Genomic DNA, 20,225 nt, shown 5'->3' with positions numbered 1-20,225 from the left:
TCAAAACATTAAAATAGAATGATAAAATATTGCATAAAGAATGTCACTAAAATGTTAATAGTGATGCATAAAAGCATATTGCTGGTAGTTGGTCAAAGGTGGAACAATTTGAAAAATGTGGGTGGTTTAATTTTCTTTATTAATTTATTCTATGTATTTTTATTTGTTGTTGTTGTTGTTGTTGTTGTTGTTGTACATATTATTATATAAAGTAAACAAAGCTGTCAAGTTAATGTTGTGGAGTAAAAAGTAGGATATCTCCCTCTGACTTGTAGTGGATACGAAAATATGAAGAAGCAACTAGTACCTTACATTTCTACTTTTAATTTTGTGTTGCGCTTGTTGTACATGTTTTTGCACACCGATTGTAACATCAGTAGCACACACGCTGGGAGAGCATGTTGTGCTCCTCATTAGAACTACGAACATATACTTGAATCTAAAAGAAGCAATAGCCTGCCACAGCTTGGAAATAATCTGTTTGAAATAAAAGTCCTGCTTTAAAAATGTTTCAAAGTAATACTTCAAAAGTCTTTACAGTAACATTTTTGAAAATGTTTGTATTCTAAATTAATAGATTATATGTTGTGATGCATAATAATTTACTATATCTGCTGGTTGTTAAAGTGTGGCCAATTTTAAATTTGATTTCATATATAATATTTCATATCACAGTCATCTAATTCTACAGAGTACAGTTATCATAGTGCTGTAGTAGAGTACAATAACGTAGAATACATGGAAATGCGTGTATAGTAAATTAGCACATACGTCAACGTTGTTATAAATAGGCTACAGTAGCCTGAAGTAAAAGTACTTAAAGGTAATTTCCACCACAGCCAACCATCGGACCTTTTAAGGTACACGGACTACTGCCATTAATAAGACATTCATGTTGCAGTCTGCTGCTGCTGCTATAAGTTTGCACTGTGAAGCATCATAGAACAACCACTTGGATTGGAGTTTGAAGTTTGTGAAAAAATAAGTCTCATTACTTTGACTTTAAAAAGTAAAAGTAATGTTAATTATTTCCCTGGGAAGCTTAACAAGGAAACAAAAAACGGACCTAAATATGTGATTGCACACTCCCCGGCGCTGCCCCGTGTCCCATATCAAGCGCTCCTCTGTGCACCTGAACCGCCCCTCCACTATTTGACGTGGCTGAGGTCAGCTCGTGTCGTAGCACGCCGTGTACCTGGTGCTGATAATGGTCACCGCGCCGCACAGGGGACACACACGCGTTTAGTTTCTGTCTTCAACGCTCACTTGTAGTAGTCTGGCTCACTGACGGAGTTGGAGGAGTTCATGATTACACTTTTATCCGATCTGTACCTTTTGTAGCAACTTGCTCCAATACCGGCAGAGCTCCGCACGGGGGAATGCACTTTAATAACGACACCTGCATCTGTAAACAAGCCAAAAAGAGCAACACCGTTGTGTCAGCATGGAGGACTTAAATGTTTCCAGTCTTTCGTCAAACCCTAGGCCGTCTGTTGGGGCTTGTTCAACCGAAAATGCGCCTGTTTTTGGAAAAGCTCCGTCCCAGGTGACCGTGAAAAGACAAGCCGTGAAGAGACACCACCACAAACACAACCTGAAACACAGGTACGAGTTTCTGGAGACCCTGGGGAAAGGAACCTACGGCAAAGTGAAGAAAGCCAAGGAAAGATCCGGGAGACTGGTAAGAACTAACTATGTTATTTAATTACAATTGTACATACTTGTTTTGATCCTCTACAGTCGGCATTGAAGTCTGTTCCTGTTCTGCGGTCCCATTAGCCATAGTTGCTTAGCGATTGAGAGCTGTAATGTTTGCACACATAATATGGATTTAAATTATTCAAGGCTGGCTTCCAGTTTCTCATTGTAAATAATTACAAACTAATAAAGGAGGTATGTTTGTGTCTGCTGCGGTTATTTATTTGTAAGTTGACAAACCAGCTAATGTTTGCCCTCAGACTTCACTGTGTTTGTTTTAGGGGGGCTGCTCTTACTTTTCTCATAGTTTTTCTGAAAGCTGTGTCAAGTCCTTGCTTCTGATTAGATCACTGAATACGATGTTTATTTTTAATATTTGCTAAATTGCAACCCTTATACTAATCTTAACATTGTATTATCACCAACTGTATCAGTGGATACGTAAACGTCTGGTTGACACTTTGTTTGTACTTTGCAATGTTAGTCCTTTGTTTGAACTAAAAGCAAATCATTAACCTCGTAATAATCATAATAATATAAAAATGAGAATAATTATTAAGCAGTGTAGTAAAATCAACATTTTCACATTGTGATACCAGTTCACACATATATGGTCCTGTGTGTGTGATAAACCTATGAATAAGTTATTTGTGATGTACTAAAACAGATCACTTGAAAACAAATCACTATGTGTGTGTAAGATCACCCTGGATCCTGTAATGCTGTCACCGCACAATAAGTCACCTCCTTTTGGCCCCTCTTTGGCATTAAGAGAATAAAGGAAAGGCGTTTCGTTGGAAAGGTTGTGTGACATTGTCTCAGCTATTAAAACAGGAAAGTTAGGTAACTTTTTGTGATAAAGCTGGATGGGGAAATAGCAGCCACTAGCAGTTTAGGTAAATTCCAGTTCCCTGGGACCTAAGGGGAAATGGGAGGAATTTAAAACACACTTGACAGAGATAACCCTGAGGCACTGGGAGGAGTTGGCAAACACATGGAAATGCCGTTTTTGTTGAAAGATAAAACAAATGCTATAGTGTATCCAAATTAGAATGTGTTTTACTTATTTCTTGCACCAGAAGTGCTTGTATTCTTAAATGTCTACAAGTGCATTACCTGTTTATGAATGATGGTAGACTAATCCTAAGTAACACCTCAGTACAATGCAATACAATTTAACTGCATATATAATGGACATAAAGAGCACATGACCACCTTTTCTAAAGTAGTTTCAACCAAAACGAATGACTTCTTGAAGGTTTACTGCAGGGCTTCTGCTTTTTACTGCATTTGGTTTCACTAGTTATGATTTATAAACAGGCAATCGAGTCTGCATAATACAATAGTTCTTCTATCAATAATCAACAATTTGTTATATTGTATATTCTTATTTCCATAGTGTAGTGTATGCAACAGGAAATGCAAATTATAGGAAAAGTATTTAAAACAAAAAGCACACCTATTTTAAAAAAAAGGCATAGTGACTCATCAAAAAAACCAAAACAGATACTTGGCCTAGAAATGAAGTCTCTTTGCCAGCAATTTGGGCTCAGCTGACAGGTGATGTTTACGAGAAATACTCTGTGTAAAAACGATCATGAGTGAAAGCGCTTAGAAGCCAAGGAAGTTAGTCAGGAATTCCCCCTTTTTACCTGCAGTAAACAAGTAGTGATACAGGTTCAGCCTTGTCGACCAACACAATCTCTGCTGTGACACGACTTCCCGCTGCTGATGCACTTTGCTTTTATAGGACATGAGTTGGTGTCTGAAATTGATCCCTGAAGGCAGCTACCTTGTTATAGTCCTGCCTGAAACCTGTGTTCAAAGAAACATCAGAATACTGATTATCCCAAATGTATGTTTTGAATTCAGTACGGCTCAAACAGCAGTAAACATAGAACGGAGAAACATTCATCTGTGTTGTTTTTATCCACCTACCTTTTAGTATTGACAACACAATGGACAAAGATATGTAATTTGACACGGGGAGGGACACGGCACAAAGGATGGCTTCATCTTGCGTGCGTTGGCACTACAGCTGTTCCTATTATCTACATGCATGATTTGATTACATAACCCACTTAGGTTGGAGGTTTCAGCACACATCGCTGCGTGACATGAATTATAAATGTGCATCTGTTACTTAACACTTTTTTAGGGTTTCACAAGGTATTTACAAATCTATTACTGAGGTTGAGGGCAAAGTCTCTTCTAAGTCTTCAGTGGCAACTAGCTAGTTTCAAACTAGTTGTTACTACATTTAAAATCTTTTTTTTAACTAATTAAGCAAGTAAATGCCTATGGGAAAATGTAAAGCAGTAGTGAGTAAATATGAAATGTAGGGCTGCAATAATAGTTATTAATTCTTGGTCTATACAAATTCCCCCAAAACAAAAATTCAAAGAAAATCAGCTAAATAAGAACCAGGAACTTGGATTATTTGCTAGGAAATTGGTATATGAACGATTAATCATCAGAATGTTTGTTGATACATTTCTCATTGGTTTCAGCTCTAATCTATAGTTTTGCCAAATAAAAGTATTCAACTGAAACCCAACTACTATTAATACTAGTTGTAGTAGGGGAAAGGATATATTACAATTAACTGCCAATGCTTTGTTAATTATGGTATTTTATTTATGTGTGCATACATGGGAAAATGTGTATGTTTCAAAGTTAACTTATAATGTTAATGCAGTATTAGGTCAGTCGGAGATATTCACTAAAGGGTACGTAACCAACCCTAATGATTATTTTGGTTTATATTGAAATGGGCTTAGTTATTTCGGGAATATTCGTATTAATGTGAAATGCAATGTGTCGGGGAGAGGTTACATTTTATTTATTTTGCTCTTCGCTTTAAATGAATCATACACATCCACAAGCTAACACTAGCCTTTCCAGTTGGCTTAGTTAGCTATGCAACAGTTACACCTCAAATTGTTGTTCAAGTGCGAAGAATATGTGTTTATTCGTACAGGAACTAAAAGTTTTAGACCTCAGTGCCTATTGCGTGGAACATGCTGATCGTTACAAAGACTGCACACACAGGGATAACTGCACAGGGGTGTGAACTCATCATGAGTGGGAGTCCAGCCCGTCTGAAAGCTATGCAAACAAAAGAAGGAAACCACGGTTCCCAGAATCGGGGAGAAAGCTATGTGGTGTGGACACCATGCTGACCCGGAGGAGCGCCGAGGCCAGACGGTGACTCATGACGGGAGACAGTTGTGTGTTGGGGTTGGGACTGATATGACAAGTCGCTGCTTTACTCACTTCCCTTGTGTCTGTAGCCTCAGGGGTTTGAAAGGAGAGAAAACAAAGACACCCCACCACTGCTGCCCTCCTGGTGCCTCATGACACCCTTCAGCGTCGGGGTAGTCTGATGACGCACTCGGTGCACAGAGGAATCTCAGGCATCTGGGGTTCAAACACAACATGAAGACATTCAGACATGTCAAAAGCTCCCCAACAGATTCTATTCAGATTTACATTTCTTTATTCTTCTGTATGAGTCTCACAGACGTAACAGCAGACAATGGATTTCATTAACGCACACAATAGTTGACCCGGTGTTCCCTCTGCCTCGGTGGAAACGACATAGCAGAGTTTACGGCTCACTGACCATTGTTCCTCTCCCAAGAGGACATACCTCGGACGGAAGGCTAGTCTTATTGAAGGCAGAATGAATAGGAATTCTTAAAAAACCGAAACTATTGCCAAAATGGCAGACATGGCACCAGGAAAAACACTTCGGCAAGAATCTGGGGATATGATACGATTCAGGATGTACGTTAAATATATTGAGATATTAAGCAAGCTGATATCATGCGACTGATTTTTTTTTTAGGAAATAATTTGAAAGAAAAAGGTGTATTATGCAATCAGAAGAGTGAGATTTGCATGTATGACAGTTTTACTGCAGTCTGAGCCGCTGTCTGCCATAAATATTTGCCTGAAATCTATTAGATATATGTATTGTTTTTAAGAGTGAATACAGCGTCCCAAAACATAATATTGCAATGCTTAAGTGTATTCTTCCAACTGTAAATTTGGAATAATTACCAATGAAACACACCCTTGTGCATTTCAGTATGCAGCCTCACTCGTCTGGTTTGACAAGTATCTCATTGAGGCTTATGTTGGCAAACCATTAAAAAATGGTTATTGCTGTGTAACTAACACTACAAAGACGGTTTATTGTTTTTATGACTCCTCCAAAATTGTGCTCCGGCTACACTGTGTGTTAATGTTTACCATTATTCTGAAATGATTACTTGTGGCCACAGCGGCTGATGATTATTACACAGTGGCTTTTAAAGAAATATTTGACTCTGAAACTATAAAGCTGTAAAATGTTATTGAATATTCCCTGCAAGTAAGTAAAAATATATTCATTTTGTCTTTGTTCAGGTTGCCATAAAGTCGATCAGAAAGGAGAAGATCAAAGATGAGCAAGACCTGGTTCACATTCGCAGAGAAATTGAGATCATGTCCTCACTCTGCCACCCGCACATCATCACCATATATGAAGGTACATTATGCAAAATGTGATGCTTTTTGTGTGTAGTTTACATCGTGACTGAATCTCCAGCATGCAGCGTGAAAAGTGATGCCTGAAAAGATTGATCAAACAGTCTTTGTTTGAGATTCAGAGTTTGGTTACGCAACTCTTTTGTGCAGAATATGCTACGTTACATAAGAGTTTATACCCCGTCAGCGCTGTGGGATAATGTGCAGGCCTCGTGTCTTCCAGTGCCTCTCACGCCTGATCAGATAGTCATCATTCAGTGTTTGTCCACTTCAGTGCATGTTTGATTACAATACAATCATCATGGGGCCCTGTTTATCCTAATCAGAGGAGTGAAATAGGGGCTAAAGGAAGTTCTGTAGTTTGTTTTCAATGCGTCCTTAATTGAACATACAGTGTGTGTTTGTACTGATCAGTCCAGATCATTCAGTTCCATTACTGTGATTAGTTGAGTATGAAATCCTAAATAAAAGGTTTTTTTTTTTTTTTTTTTCAGTATTTGAGAACAAAGACAAAATTGTGATAGTGATGGAGTATGCCAGCCGGGGAGACCTGTACGACTACATCTGTGACAAGAGGAGCATCTCTGAGCGGGACACCAGGAGCTTCTTCAGACAGATTGTATCTGCTGTGCACTACTGCCATCAGGTAGGCAGTCTCTCATAATCCAATCATTTTATACAGAGCACATTGTTTTCTTTTACAGAAGATGTAATCATGGGATATTGGAATCAAGTTTTGAAAAACAAAATGTAGGTATATTATCTATGTATGGTGTCTATCTCAGTTCCCTTCATGAGTGGCTGCTACAGTACGTCAAAGCTGATGACGCAGAGCCCCACTCAGACTAGCTGCTTCGCTCAGTTTTTTTCCAGGGCAGCGGCACCCCCAAAGTTACATAATGGGTATTATTCAGTGTGCGCCTGCTGATCTGCACAGGGAGGCTGTGAGAACGATGCAGGGGGAAATGAACAGTTTGTCTGCAGAGAGCTAGCGTCAGGGCTAAAGGCCAACCGACCCAACACACACAACATGCACGGTCTGACACTCTTAATGAGGGTGTGATGGAACAGAAAGGCTACACACACACACACACATAATCAGTTGTGGTTTTTACAACACACTATATTTTATTGTAGCAGTTCAGCACTTTGCAGAGCTGCTACAGGTTTGCTAGACAGTATTTACAGAGTGAATTGCCCTGTCATATTTTGTGCTAACCATCTGTCTCATTGCACTTTTATTGAGTGCTGATGACGTCTCGTTAAATATTTAATTTTCCATGTTACTTTATACATTGATTGAACATAGCCATCTTTTAAAAAATGGTTATATTATGGTAAACGACATGAATTATAAAGTAACGCCATAGTTTCTTTATGACTGCATCTTAACAATTACTAAATGCTTCAAACATAATGTATCCGTTGCTACAAGCAGCAGAAGTAGTTGACCTGCATGTTCGAGAGCAACACGTTCAGGCTGTGCTCGAGTCAAAGGCATGCCCCCCTACAGAGCGGAGGACAATGAAGCACAGCTGATGTACCAGAAAAAAATCTCAGAAAAGAATGTGTTCTGTCCCAGTAATGACTGATCCTTTTATAGGAAAAAGACCACTTCCAGTAAACTGGTGCATAATGTCCCGGGTGGAGACATTATCATTTAAAATGCAAAAAACGAATATCTTTATTTCCCCTCCCTCTCAGAATGGAATAGTACACCGAGACCTGAAACTGGAGAATATTTTACTAGATGGCAACGGCAACGTGAAGGTATGTCTATGGGACAAGTTCCAACCAACACAACTACACATTTACACACACAGGGCTCATGGGTATACAAGTATGCAGTGTTAGGTTATACCATCTGTGTTAGCTTAGATTATATATGACAGCAGATGGTGCTTTGTGTAAAGATATAAAGGACATGTGTAATATCCATAAATTGTATGATAATGTCTGACAGAATACTTTTTTTTCTCTCCCTTTTGGCAAATTAATTACACACATTTTGTGTGGGTTGTTTGGGGAAGGAGGTAGAGCAAGAGCAGAAGGAACATACATTATTAACGTGCCACTGGATAATTAACACAATTTTATCAGGTGTAATAGTGATAATCTATTAATACCACATTTTCTTCCTACTCTGATCTAATGAAAATACTATGTTTCTCAGGTTAATGTCTACTTCTTGTTCTCACAGATTGCAGACTTTGGCCTGTCCAACCTCTACCAGCGTGATGAGTTTCTCCAGACCTTCTGCGGCAGCCCTCTGTACGCCTCCCCGGAGATCGTCAATGGACGGCCTTACCGTGGGCCGGAGGTGGACACCTGGTCTCTTGGTGTGTTGTTGTACACGATGGTTCACGGCACCATGCCATTTGATGGAAATAACCACAAGACATTGGTCCAACAGATCAGCACTGGAAACTATCGTAAACCCACCAACCCCTCTGGTGAGTCTTTCATCTCAACTTTTTATTCTAGTCATGGTCTGGATTAAAATGGAAAGATTAACAGGTTTTCTTTTCTCTATTGCTCTTCCTCTCAGATGCATGTGGGCTTATACGTTGGATGCTAATGGTAAATCCTGAGCGCAGGGCCACCATAGAGGAGATTGCAGGACACTGGTGGCTTAACTGGGGCTACCAGCAGCCATTACTGGCCGAAACAAAGAGCAGTACACTAGAGCAGACCCCTTCACCAGCCTCCCCCTCCACATCACACCCTGCTGGGCTGGCTAGCATTGCTAGTTGGCTGCGCCGTACATCAAGACCTTTGCTGGAGAATGGCTCCAAGATGCGCTGCCTGCTCCGCTCGCCGGGCGGGGGAGGGGATGTAGTCCGGCAGCGCTCTCTGCGAAGGTCACGAAAAGAAAACAATGTCTCCCAGACCATTCATGAAGTAAGCACAGACAGTCGCCCCTATAAGGGTATTTTAAAGAGGCGCAACAGTGTGAAACAGAAGGCCCTGAGTGAAGCCCCTGCTGTAAGTCCAGTGGAGCCTCAGAAAATGCTGGGTGATGCTACAGCGGCTAATGCTCCTTCGGCTGCACTGCTGCCCCGCAAAGGTATCCTAAAGAAGCCCACCGAGCACGAGTCCGGGTACTACTCCTCCTCTCCTGACAACAGTGATTCTGGCTGGGCACCACAAACTAAAGAGTGCCCTTCAGCACCAACCCATAAGAAAGGCATTTTGAAGCGCAATGGAAAGTTCTCCTCCGGCAGGCTGCAGGAGTTTGGCTCTCTGGACCAGCTGGCAGCTTCTTTACCGTGCACAGGCGCCAGGTCGAGGCCGAGTGGCGGCATCAGCGAGGACAGCATTCTGTCTTCTGAGTCCTTTGACCAGCTGGATCTGCCAGATCGTGTACGACATCCAGCACAAGTGGAAACACCAGCCAAGCCTAGCTTGAGAGGATGTGTGTCTGCTGACAACCTGCTGGATATCAAAGAAGACAGGATGCTGGGGGCCGGGCCACTGAGGTCCTGGAACTGCTACGAGGCTGGAGTGGCTGACAGTGCCTTTTCCATCACAGACTGCGATAATGTTACAGAGGCTTACAAGCAGGCCGTGGTTACACGAGGCTCTGCAGCAAGCTGAAGTCCAGTTTAATAACTGGACTTCAGCTTGCTTCAGCTTGCTTGAAGAACACTGACTAAAGAATTGTTTTTCAGAAGTTTTGACTAACAGCTAACTACTGAATACTCAAAAGCCAAAGTGCATTAAGCGAAATCACTAGTACATTTTAGTAATAATGATCAGCTAACTTCAGGGATTTGCACAGTACCAAAAAAGAGGTTTCTTGTTAAACATCCGATTGTATTGTATGGTGATTGTGGCCTGTCATTTGAGTAAAACAGGCTATAAATAACCAGATGGCACAGTATTTTATAAGAATGATGCTGCAGTTAAACATTTCCATTTCAAAGAACCTTAGTGAAAGAAGCTGATGTGGGTCAAAAACTCTGGTCTACTACGTCAAAAAGAAACAGTGTGTTAAACACTTTGCTCAGTGACAATTGACAAAAATCTGACACTAACAGTCAGCGGTTGTTTGAATATGGCTTAAGCCACAGAGTAAGTGTATTTTATTGTCTACAGGACAGTTTGATAAAGTGTTTACAAGTTAACAGCTGACAACAACCTTAATTTTTTTTTAAGCAACAATGACCAGATTTAATGCTAGGATGGGTATTTTACAGCTTTAACTGAGCTTTGGGTATGAGGAAAATGACATTTCATTGATACCAAAGATGAAATTTGCTATGTCATTGGACTTTTTTTGTTCGTCTTTATTCAAAGAAACAAAAAAAGTTCCAAGAGGAACGTTTGTTTGTAACAGGGACTTCAGCTCTCAAAGAGCATTTTTTTTCAATTGTTTTTTTTCTTCTTGAAATTACTTGTTTCGAGTTTGGATAATACTTGAATGATAATCATATTGAGCATAACCAGTTGAACCTGCTTTTTGCTCCTGAGCACAACAGCACAGGTCATTCACTCTGTGTGCAGGTGGCAGTTTCACAGGAAAGGTGGGGCTTACTTAAGTTTTTTTTTAAAGTTTTGCAGGTCACAAGTTGAAATTCTAAAAATGGTGCCCCAGCTCTCTCCTCTAGGCTGTGTACAATGTATAGCCCTTCAACTGAATGTACAAGATCAGTCATGAAGCTCAGGTGTATGCATTTTAATTTTAAATATCTTGACACGAGCGGTGGTACAGTATTTCACAAAGCCGGATTAGAAGTGTATCCTTAAACTAATAAAGCGTTAGGTTTCCAAATGTACAATCGTAAAATTATGATTTTATAAATGCTGATAAGGATCATTAAGTTTGACACGTTATCTGCTATCTGGTTCCAACTCCTGCTTTATGAATGGCCTCCTGGTAATCAGAGAAAAAGGGTTTCTTTCTTTCTGTATGACATGTCACGCTGCAAACTGGAGTTGCTTAATTGGATTGGCCTGCTGGGATTAAATTAGAACATAAACCCAGGCCTGGAACATTTCCGCACTCTATCACCCCATGGAAACCTGATGCATACAATGTATTTATCAGCTATAATTGAAGTATTAAGTTATTGTATAATACGTTGCAGTACCCAGATGCTGCGAAGCCATGCTTTTGTTAAGGAACTGGAATGGTAAAATGTGTATATTTTCAGTTATTTATGGTTATTCTTTGCCAAAATAAGAATCTGATCAGGAATGTAAAGCCTATACAAACGTAAACTAGCAAATACCTTATTTCAACTGGAAGTTATTGCCATTCATTTCTATTATGTAACAGAAATCTGAATATTTTATTCTTGAAGTGTGACACAGAGGAAGACGGGTCTAAAATGGTATCTTTCACTTTTTTTGTAGAATATATAAAGTGCGTTTGGGTATTTCATTACTGTTTATCTCTCCTCCTTGACCCAGAAGTTGCAGGTTCTGTTAATATTATTTTCTTTAACAGTAATGAACCCTGTTTGCCAAAGTTACTGGGCTTATCGTTTATATGACCGTGTGATATGCCATGCTGTTATGCCTGGGATGAGGAAATTAATAAAAAAAATTGTGAACTTGAAAGCTGGACATTGTTTTATTACATCTTTTATGTTGCCGAATATTGATAAAAGCCACAAGGGATTTGAATATGTTGAAACCATGCATAAAACATCTTTTCACAATCATCAGAACTGTCCAGATATGAAGATTTTATTACATTTTCAATTAATCAAGATTAATGCTAAATATATATTTGAAAAGTAGATATAACAAAAGCAATCTCAAACTGTAAAAGCTCTACATGTCGCAGAAGGAACTTGGAAAAAACTATGATAAAAGAGAAATGGCATTTAGAAACATTTATCTTGATATTTAGGCTCTTTCTTCTACATGCACATGTACTTGCATCTATAATTCATTTTAGCCTGTCATGTCAGGGAGGAGTGTTTGAGATGGATTTCCTGGGGAGATGTCACTGGTGTCAATACAGCATCCTGAAAGACAGCAGGGGTCTAGCTGATCTCTGAGCTGTTTGCTCCTGATCTGCTAACACTTGCCTGGAAACCAGAGGGTAGGCTAAGCTCCAACACAATGCCCAGTTGCTCATAGCAGAGGAGGACAGGGCTCTGTTCATGGTCAGGGACACAAGCATAAGTTCTTCAGTGGGACATGGACAGACTTTCTTTCTATAGATATTGACTAATAATCCATGTACATGATAACTGACTCTTCTAAACAAATGTCAAACATTTATTTGTATTTTTCCCAAAGACTGTTATCAGAGTGCTTTCTAAAATGATCACAAACATTCCCGACAATGTTGACAATAGGGCAAAGTCCCCAAAAATATTATCGACAAATGTCAGTTAAAGGTTACCCTTACCAGATCAATGACCAAAAGGTTGGCCAAAAACGTCATCACTGAATCAGAGGAGTCCGATAACTGTAGCCTCTGTGTGGCAATGCTCACACAGGCACATGCAACAGTGGAGGGAGAGTACACTGAAAACCTGCCGTCTGAGGAAAAGAGAGGGATATAACTTACCTTAAAATTAATCATACTTAATTTATTAATTATGATGGGCAATTGTTGTTCACTTGAAGTATTGTAGACTATTGCAGCAGGTGCTAAATAGGCAAGGCTCGAAGTTGACATTCAAACAGATGCCACCATTGTAGACACACCCTGATGGACAAAAGCAGACATTTTCCAAAACCTGATAATGTGGTTGATTATCCTAATTGCTTCAGGCAGGAGATACACTGAGACGAACCATTAGATATTCAATCCTCGCTCAGACAACTTTTTAAAAGAGTTACATTGTCAGAAGTCAGGAATTGTCTTAATTGTATGCGCTGTAACCTCATAGTCTAAAACAGCACTAAACTGAACGTATCCCTGTGACCTGCTGCCTCGGGCAGCACCACAGAGATTCGTGGGAAATCATCCAGCTGAATAGTTGGACGCTGGTCTTTAACAGCGGACAACACAGGATTACACAAACTCAGCTCTTTGTCTCCTAAATGAACTGCTGACACATCGTAATCAAAGTTATGGCTGCTTTGTGTCCATTGTCCACAGCGTGGAAATACTTTTCTTTCACTGTTACATTAAATGCTCACTTCCATTTTTTTTATCACTGATTGTATGACAAGGGATATAAAATCCTACTTTTATTGCTACAATAGCCTTATTATTGGGCACAGAAATAATTGAACAGAGATATTTATATATATATGGTAAAATACTTGCATCCACTGCTGATGCATATTCTCTTCTAGTGTACTTTATTAGGGAAAAAAGCATCTTGTGTTCGATAGGGAACTTACCAGTGACTGACAGAGCAATGTAGGAGTGAACATGCCTGCGCATGTTAGGAAAGTGGTGGGGCTGAACAAAGGGGAGAGCGTGCAGGACTGGCTCCAGGAAGTCAGAGGGTACCACAGACGCCAGACACCAGTCTAACCTGGACACGACTTCCACCTCCCACTGCTGAAACACACACACACACACACACACACACACACACACACACACACACACACACACACACACACACACACACACACACACACACACACACACACACACACACACACACACACACACACACACACACACACACACACACACACACAGGGTGTCGTATTGTCATACTGATATTCTGTACAAACTGTGAAGTCCACTGAGACAAATATAACATTTGTGATATTGGGCTATATAAATAAACATTGATTGATTGATTGATTGATTGATTGGCACACACACACACACACACACACACACACACACACACACACACACACACACACACACACACACACACATACAAATAAGACAAAGCTATGTCTAACATCTGAGGGAATCCCACTGGACAGTGGGATCAATTGTATATTTGGGTATCCAATGTCTTTGGCATAGGGCCTTTGATGATAATTGTGTTATCGACTTATCATATATATTTTTATTTATCTAATTATTTGTTAAATTGGATCCCAAATCACTGAATATTATTATGAAAAGTTCATTGCTCTTTGAAAGAGTATACTTGCAGTATTATACCATGATATATTATGCTTATCACTGGCATAGATTTGTTTTGAATGAAAGTAATAGTGTTTATAGGCTTTATTTCTAGGAAAATATATATCGTCCAACAAATGCAGTTATTCTGACAGGCCTATTTTGGATTTTGTTCCAATGACTGGTGTAGGCCTAAATATTTTTAAAACCCATAACCCAAGCTAGCGACATTGCTACATTGCTTATGGGTACATGTACAATAGAGTATACAGTAGTGATAAGTCACTACTGCACAAAGTTTAGGTATACTTACCAGGATGTCTGAAACTGAAATTGAGTTTTCTGTGTAGATGCAAAGCGTGCTGGCCGTCAGGTGGACAGTCTCTCTCATTTTGGAGGCCAGGAACATACAAACAGACCCTAAAAGCTGCAGGTTGGACTTTTCAGTGGCGAAGCGGCTCAGGTAACAGTCCAGCAAATACACCGACAATGGGAACACCTCTTCTTCACATTTCTGCTCCTCACACACCTACAAAACACCCATATGTTGCTTTTAAAGTCAGCTACGAGAGATATGTAGACTTTTTTTTATTATTGATTTGAGGATATACAGTCAGACAGGCTATTCCTGATATGAAATTACAAAATCAACGTCATCACTAATAACAATTTGAGATACACTTGAACTTTTCTGACTGATTTGCACACCTGAAACATCCAGACTGCCAGTATCCTCCGCATGTGGGGCTCGATGTCTGTCTTGACCTTGCCACAGGGCTTGGGCAGCGGGCAGCTCTTCTCTAAGGCCGTCAGGTTGTGCAGGGTTCTCGGGTCGCAGTTCACGGGATGGTCGCTGCCAGCCCGGAGAACCACATCACACTCCGTTCCACACGCATTTATATATGTGGATCCACTTTGAAGCTGTCCATCCTCACAAAGTTCCATTCGACGAAGTTAAATACCGTGGAATTAAATATTATATATATATATATATACTTTAAATTATTAAAAAGCCGATACACGAGCTAGTTACCGATTTAAGCTTTTAAGGTCTACCGTTAGCTAGCGATGCTAACTGTCCTGTAGCGTTCAAACTGTATCTCCTACCGCCTCGTTTTTAATGTCTCCTTCAATTTAGCATCAGTGGGATATAAATATACTCTTTTAAACCAATTTTAAATAAATGTCATCCTGGTTCATCAGAAAAATATGTTAATTTAATGGTGCTTTCGTGGCCCTCGGGATAATTTGAACCCCCAGAAGTTTCTAAACAGTCCAGACCCATGACGTAAACCTGACCGCACATTACAACAACATCAAAATCCCTGTTTTGTTTAGTTCAGAGAAGAGTTGTGTTTAGTTCAGAGAAGAGTTGTAAATTAGCATTATATTGAAATGTTCCTTTTGAGTTAGAAAAAGACACGAGTGTATTGGTATGTTCTATTACACGAGTGTATTGGTATGTTCTATTTTTTTGGTATAGAAAGGCAAAAAGCAATTTAATTTCTGACTACAGTAAATCACCTAATTTGGGTTAAGGGTAAATCACTTCAGAAACACTTTTTGTTATATTCCATGGAATGCTCTTTACATCCCAATAGCAATGAATACATTAAATGCTTTGACAATAAATATATATAAATATTTAATCTGTGGAAGCCGTGGCAGTGTAAAAAGCAAGTACAATTACTGCCTCGGCCCGTGGCAGTTAATTGGATGGCCTACCTGCCTGTCAGCCTTCCATCTCGTGCACAAACTTATCTCGTGCCGTCATTGGTCATGTGCGTGTTCGTGTGTGTTGGAGGAGGGGCTCTGTAAGGAAGTCTGAAGGAAAGGGCAGATTTTTTTCGGATGTGTACTTTCAAATTCGAGCTGGTTTCTCCTTTCTTACCTAAGCTACCTTTAAAGTGGGGTCTTATATTAACATTATTTTTAAGGGTACACTTCATATTTACAATTATTCTCACCCTTACGATGAGTAAAAGAGTTTCCTTAATAATATTAACTTACGTTTATTTTTCAGTGTAGACTACTTGCTAAATATTTTGAGTTGAATAAGTTAAATAATTGTTATATTTAATTTAAATTGTATTTAATGACTAATTAAAATGAGTTTCACAAATTATCAATACATCTTAGATACAATTAAAAACAAAATTGAAAGGTCAGAGACATCTAAATATGTTTTAGAAAGTTAAGCATTACATTTTATTTACCATTTGAAGACAACATTTCAGGTAAATATTCGAAAAATGGGCTGTAAATAGACAGTCTTTTACTATCCATCTTTTGTGTCGCTTAAACAAGTTGCTCTTAATCAAATCATAGCAAACCCCAGTCTTTGTATTCCCAAGGAAAACACTGCACTGCAACTGCAGGATAAAAGCTCAGATATTTCTGATATTAAATTACAATATCAACATCACTAATGATGTGCAACTTCATCCAAGCAGGGTGCAGGATGATTGCTCCTGAGGCATTGTAATAGAATGCAATCATTGAAATTGTCCTTTTATGGTTCAGGGAGAATAATAAATTTAATACAATTTTCTTCATGCTAAAAAAAACATGAATCATTTGCAACAGAGAGGGAGGAGACCCCAGACCAGACATATTCCTCAGTCCATTTCAACTACAACAGGGAGTCCAATTTCAAGATCCCTGGACTCTGAGTTTTGCAGTTCTCTGCGAATCTCTGCAGAAATCTGAGGGTGTGTTTGTGTCTTGAGCAGCTCCAGCAGTGCCGTTTTCTGTTCGGAGGGCAGGTCAGCCTTGTAGCGCTGAGCCATGGTGAGTAAACTCTGATGCCACAGCACAGGAAGCTCACGTTTTTCACTGCGGAAGGACAGGAAGTGGGCCACCAAGGCATCTAGGACACGGAAAGGCAGGGCGTATTTCTTGTCAAGCAAGAGGCGTAGGAAAATGCTGTTGGCGCCGTTGTACTCCATCTCTGCCAACTTAAGCATTGCAGCGCTGAAAGACAAGAACAATTTTGCGTTATACAACCGCCCAGGTTATGCAACCTTGACCTCACTTATCTTGCTAACACCACCAAATATGAAGTATTCAAGGACACCTGGCTGATACCTTTATCTAAAGCTCCTTTCACATTGGATTAAAAAAAACCTGGCTTTTGTCTTCAGTGGTAAATGTTACAATCACCATTCATTTCCAGAAGAAATTACGGTGCAGTAGTTAATGTATTTATTTGCTGACATTTGTCTGCAGGTTAGTGTATTGATGAAACATTACCTGGAATGGAGGACAGGGATGGAGCACTTTGTGAGTATGCTTCCGATGATGATGGCTTCCCTCAGAGTACATGTCCCAGATTCACACAGAGGAATCAGTATACCTGTGTGACAGAAGAGGCACATAATATTATTGAGTACTCCAGCACTTCTATAAGATGGGCAACCCGTGACAGATGCTACAGTGACTTTGCTTAACCTGACCTTTAGTCCCTAGTAAAAGGGATTCAACTGTTTATGGCTCCATAAACTGTGAAAACACACTTTCAATATTGCAGGACAAAGGCATCTTAAGTTAAGCTATCTTTAAATTCGTTGGAATGGATTGCATAGATGGGAAAGATTCCCACGTTTATGACTTGCGAGCAGTCACGTCTGGAGAACCGTATGGCTGTATGATTAACACACTTGGCCGTGTGAAAGTTATAAAGATAGTAAATTAGCAATAAAACAATTTATCCTGTATATCTGGATGTTTGTTTTTTAGGTAGTTAAGTATATGCATCAAGTAGGATAAATTGCAGTTTTCACTGTCAAACTTGGCCTTTAATATAAACCTTTACAGTTAGCCCAATCAGTTTTTCTTTTGGGTGAAAAAAATAACAGCTTGCTATCAGCAAAACAATATCTTGGCAGTTTAAATGCTGCCTGAGCGTGGCATTGGGATATATATATTTTTAAAATCCTCTGGAGCAGAGAGAGGAGCTGTTATTGATTAATGCATCAGTGTTTCTTAGGGTCAAAAACACTAAACTTAAAATGAAAGCGTTTAGTTTATTTAATAAAAGAGCACATGTTCAATGTGAAAAGTGACAGTAGATATAGATTAGTTGCAAGTTGGTGCTATATATATATATATATATATATATATATATAAATAAATAAAAAATAATAAAAAATAATAATTATGTTTTTATTTTTTAAACACCATGAATTTCAGGGGGCTGGTAGGGGAAACACTGAATGGTATATCTAATTTCTGCAGTTAAATGAATGAATCCCAATGCAAGAAGAAACAATGGAAAATGCTTATCACTAGCAGTCAGTTCTCCCATTCACCATATGTATAATAAGAACTTTCACACTGTGTTGGTATACAGCAGTGTTCAGTGTACTTGTGAGCAACACTGCCACTTAGTGGTGTCGTCTCATATTGGTGGTCCTGTAAATATGGGTCATGGGAGGTTTGGGGGAAAATGGTCCCATTTATCTGGGACATGAATGTGAATACATAAAACTGACAGGATTAAAGAAAATAAGTACTCTACGATCATTGGCCAAATGAATTATTGACACATGAATGATGATTTAACCCAATTAAATGTGTGTGCCGTGATTACTGAGCTTCTAGAACCAATGGTGTATTTTAACCTGCGGACAGAAACTAATCCGCCGACAGTGTCCTCCGCATACAGTTTTCTAAATATGGTGCTAGAATTAGAAACGTGACAGATCCCAGTAAGCCTGTAATGTCTTTGTTGCAACAAGCTGTCAAATCCTCTCTGTTTTTCACTTCAGCTACTTTTAATTTTTTAAGGTCAGATGTGTTGTTGGGATCAGGGGGTCACAGGTTCAAACCCCACTGCAGTCAGCATGTAGTTGTGTCCCTGGACAAGACACTTCACCCCAAATTGCTCTTGTGGGGATTGCCCACAGTATTGAGTATGTAAGTTGCTTTGGATAAAAGCATCTAACAAGTAACATGTAATGTAATGTGTGACTAGAGCTTATCCCAGCAGGATTCACTGGGCATTTAATGAAACAATAGTTAGATAAGATATAAACCATGTAAGGATAATTGGGTATGATTAAGTAACTTTATATTTATCTAAGGGAAAGTAAACGTTTTTCACATCACCTGCAGTGTTTCCCCTACCATTGTCTTGGAGGGGCACTGCGCTCCACCAACAGAGGCCCGCACCCCCCCTGAAATTCAAGGTGTTTATAAAAAAAAAAAAAAAAAGAATTTTTTATTTTTTTATATATATATATTTATTAGGGCTGTCAAATGATTAACATTTTTAAATCAGATTAATCACAGCTTAAAAATGAATTAATCATGATTAATCACCATTCGAACTATGTCCAAAATATGCCATTTCTTTATGTATATTGCTGTGGGAATGGAAAGATAAATGAAAGAAGGCGGATATATCCATTTAACATCAATCATCAAACCGTGGGGTCTTAATTCATACACTGCCATCGATTAAATATATTTTGTGTGAGTTGACTTTAGTTTTTTTCATGTGCTCAATGGCCCTAAAATAATGTGTTCAAACAAATACATTTACAAATTGTATTAATCACATCAAATATGAAAGCAAACTTTGAAAGCACAGAATTATTATTTAAAAAATAAGTTGTCTATGCTCACAATGTCTGATGTAGAAGCTTTTAAACTGCCAAGATATTGTTTTGCTGAAAGCAAGCTGTTCTTTTTTTAACTAAGTATAATGACAATATTACTAAACAAATATGAGTTAGTGTATCCTTGATTATAAGTACATGCTTTAAGTTAAGTACCAACAGGATTAGATTTTACTTTTAATGTTGTATTTTAACAACAGTTTCTCCACCACTGTTGTTCAGTCCATTTAACATCTGGAAACTGAAAGAATCTGTTACAATTATTAGAGGCCATGCTGATGTCATTAACGATTCTGTTTATTTTGATGTGGGAGCAGTACAAGTAAATGTGCATGTTTATAAACCGGAACTAAAAAATGTGGGGC

The 20,225-nt window shown here is 39.1% G+C and overlaps 3 protein-coding genes across 4 annotated transcripts in view; 1 reads left to right on the top strand and 2 right to left on the bottom strand.

The window, feature by feature from the left end:
• The first annotated feature begins 1,132 nt into the window (after positions 1-1,132).
• Positions 1,133-11,796, top strand: nuak2 (NUAK family, SNF1-like kinase, 2). The gene is made up of 6 exons (XM_079685310.1): positions 1,133-1,681; positions 6,112-6,232; positions 6,726-6,877; positions 7,936-8,001; positions 8,432-8,684; positions 8,780-11,796. The coding sequence occupies exons 1-6, from the start codon at positions 1,445-1,447 to the stop codon at positions 9,826-9,828; spliced, it is 1,878 nt and encodes a 625-aa protein (XP_079541436.1). The 5' UTR covers positions 1,133-1,444; the 3' UTR covers positions 9,829-11,796.
• A 35-nt stretch (positions 11,797-11,831) lies between these two features.
• Positions 11,832-15,531, bottom strand: ccnd3 (cyclin D3). 2 transcript variants are annotated; one of them, XM_079685312.1, is made up of 5 exons: positions 14,948-15,531; positions 14,553-14,768; positions 13,546-13,705; positions 12,599-12,732; positions 11,832-12,341 (listed from the first exon to the last, which is right to left on the bottom strand). In XM_079685312.1, exons 1-5 carry the CDS (start codon positions 15,182-15,184, stop codon positions 12,228-12,230), a joined length of 861 nt encoding a protein of 286 aa, XP_079541438.1. In that variant the 5' UTR covers positions 15,185-15,531; the 3' UTR covers positions 11,832-12,227. The 2 variants fall into 2 exon arrangements, with proteins under 2 accessions (XP_079541438.1, XP_079541437.1); XM_079685311.1 differs by having other exon boundaries at positions 11,867-12,341; positions 13,546-13,708; positions 14,948-15,525.
• An 888-nt stretch (positions 15,532-16,419) lies between these two features.
• bysl (bystin-like) overlaps positions 16,420-20,225 on the bottom strand; it is an 11,272-nt gene continuing 7,466 nt past the window's right edge. The window contains exons 2-3 of the mRNA XM_079680555.1: positions 17,492-17,703; positions 16,420-17,212 (exon numbers count right to left, since the gene is read on the bottom strand). Of these exons, the coding sequence (XP_079536681.1) occupies positions 16,858-17,212; positions 17,492-17,703 (567 nt within the window). The 3' untranslated portion in view covers positions 16,420-16,857. The remainder of the gene's footprint in view (positions 17,213-17,491; positions 17,704-20,225) is intronic.

Source organism: Notothenia rossii, assembly GCF_949606895.1.
Source record: "Notothenia rossii genome assembly, chromosome: 5".
NCBI lineage: Eukaryota > Metazoa > Chordata > Actinopteri > Perciformes > Nototheniidae > Notothenia > Notothenia rossii.
The sequence above is the reverse complement of the archived record's forward strand: the minus strand, read 5'-3'. Positions and strand labels throughout refer to the sequence as shown.

Excerpts from the sequence above, each read along its gene's own strand:
- ccnd3 (XM_079685311.1), bottom strand. The coding sequence starts at position 15,184 with ATGGAACTTTGTGAGGATGGACAGCTTCAAAGTGGATCCACATATATA. Across the intron at positions 13,709-14,552 it reads TTTCAGTTTCAGACATCCTG|CAGTGGGAGGTGGAAGTCGT; the intron begins GTAAGTATACCT and ends TGTGTGTTTCAG. Across the intron at positions 12,733-13,545 it reads CATTGCTCTGTCAGTCACTG|ACGGCAGGTTTTCAGTGTAC; the intron begins GTAAGTTCCCTA and ends TCTTTTCCTCAG.
- nuak2 (XM_079685310.1), top strand. The coding sequence starts at position 1,445 with ATGGAGGACTTAAATGTTTCCAGTCTTTCGTCAAACCCTAGGCCGTCT. Across the intron at positions 6,878-7,935 it reads CTGTGCACTACTGCCATCAG|AATGGAATAGTACACCGAGA; the intron begins GTAGGCAGTCTC and ends CCTCCCTCTCAG. Across the intron at positions 8,002-8,431 it reads ATGGCAACGGCAACGTGAAG|ATTGCAGACTTTGGCCTGTC; the intron begins GTATGTCTATGG and ends TTGTTCTCACAG.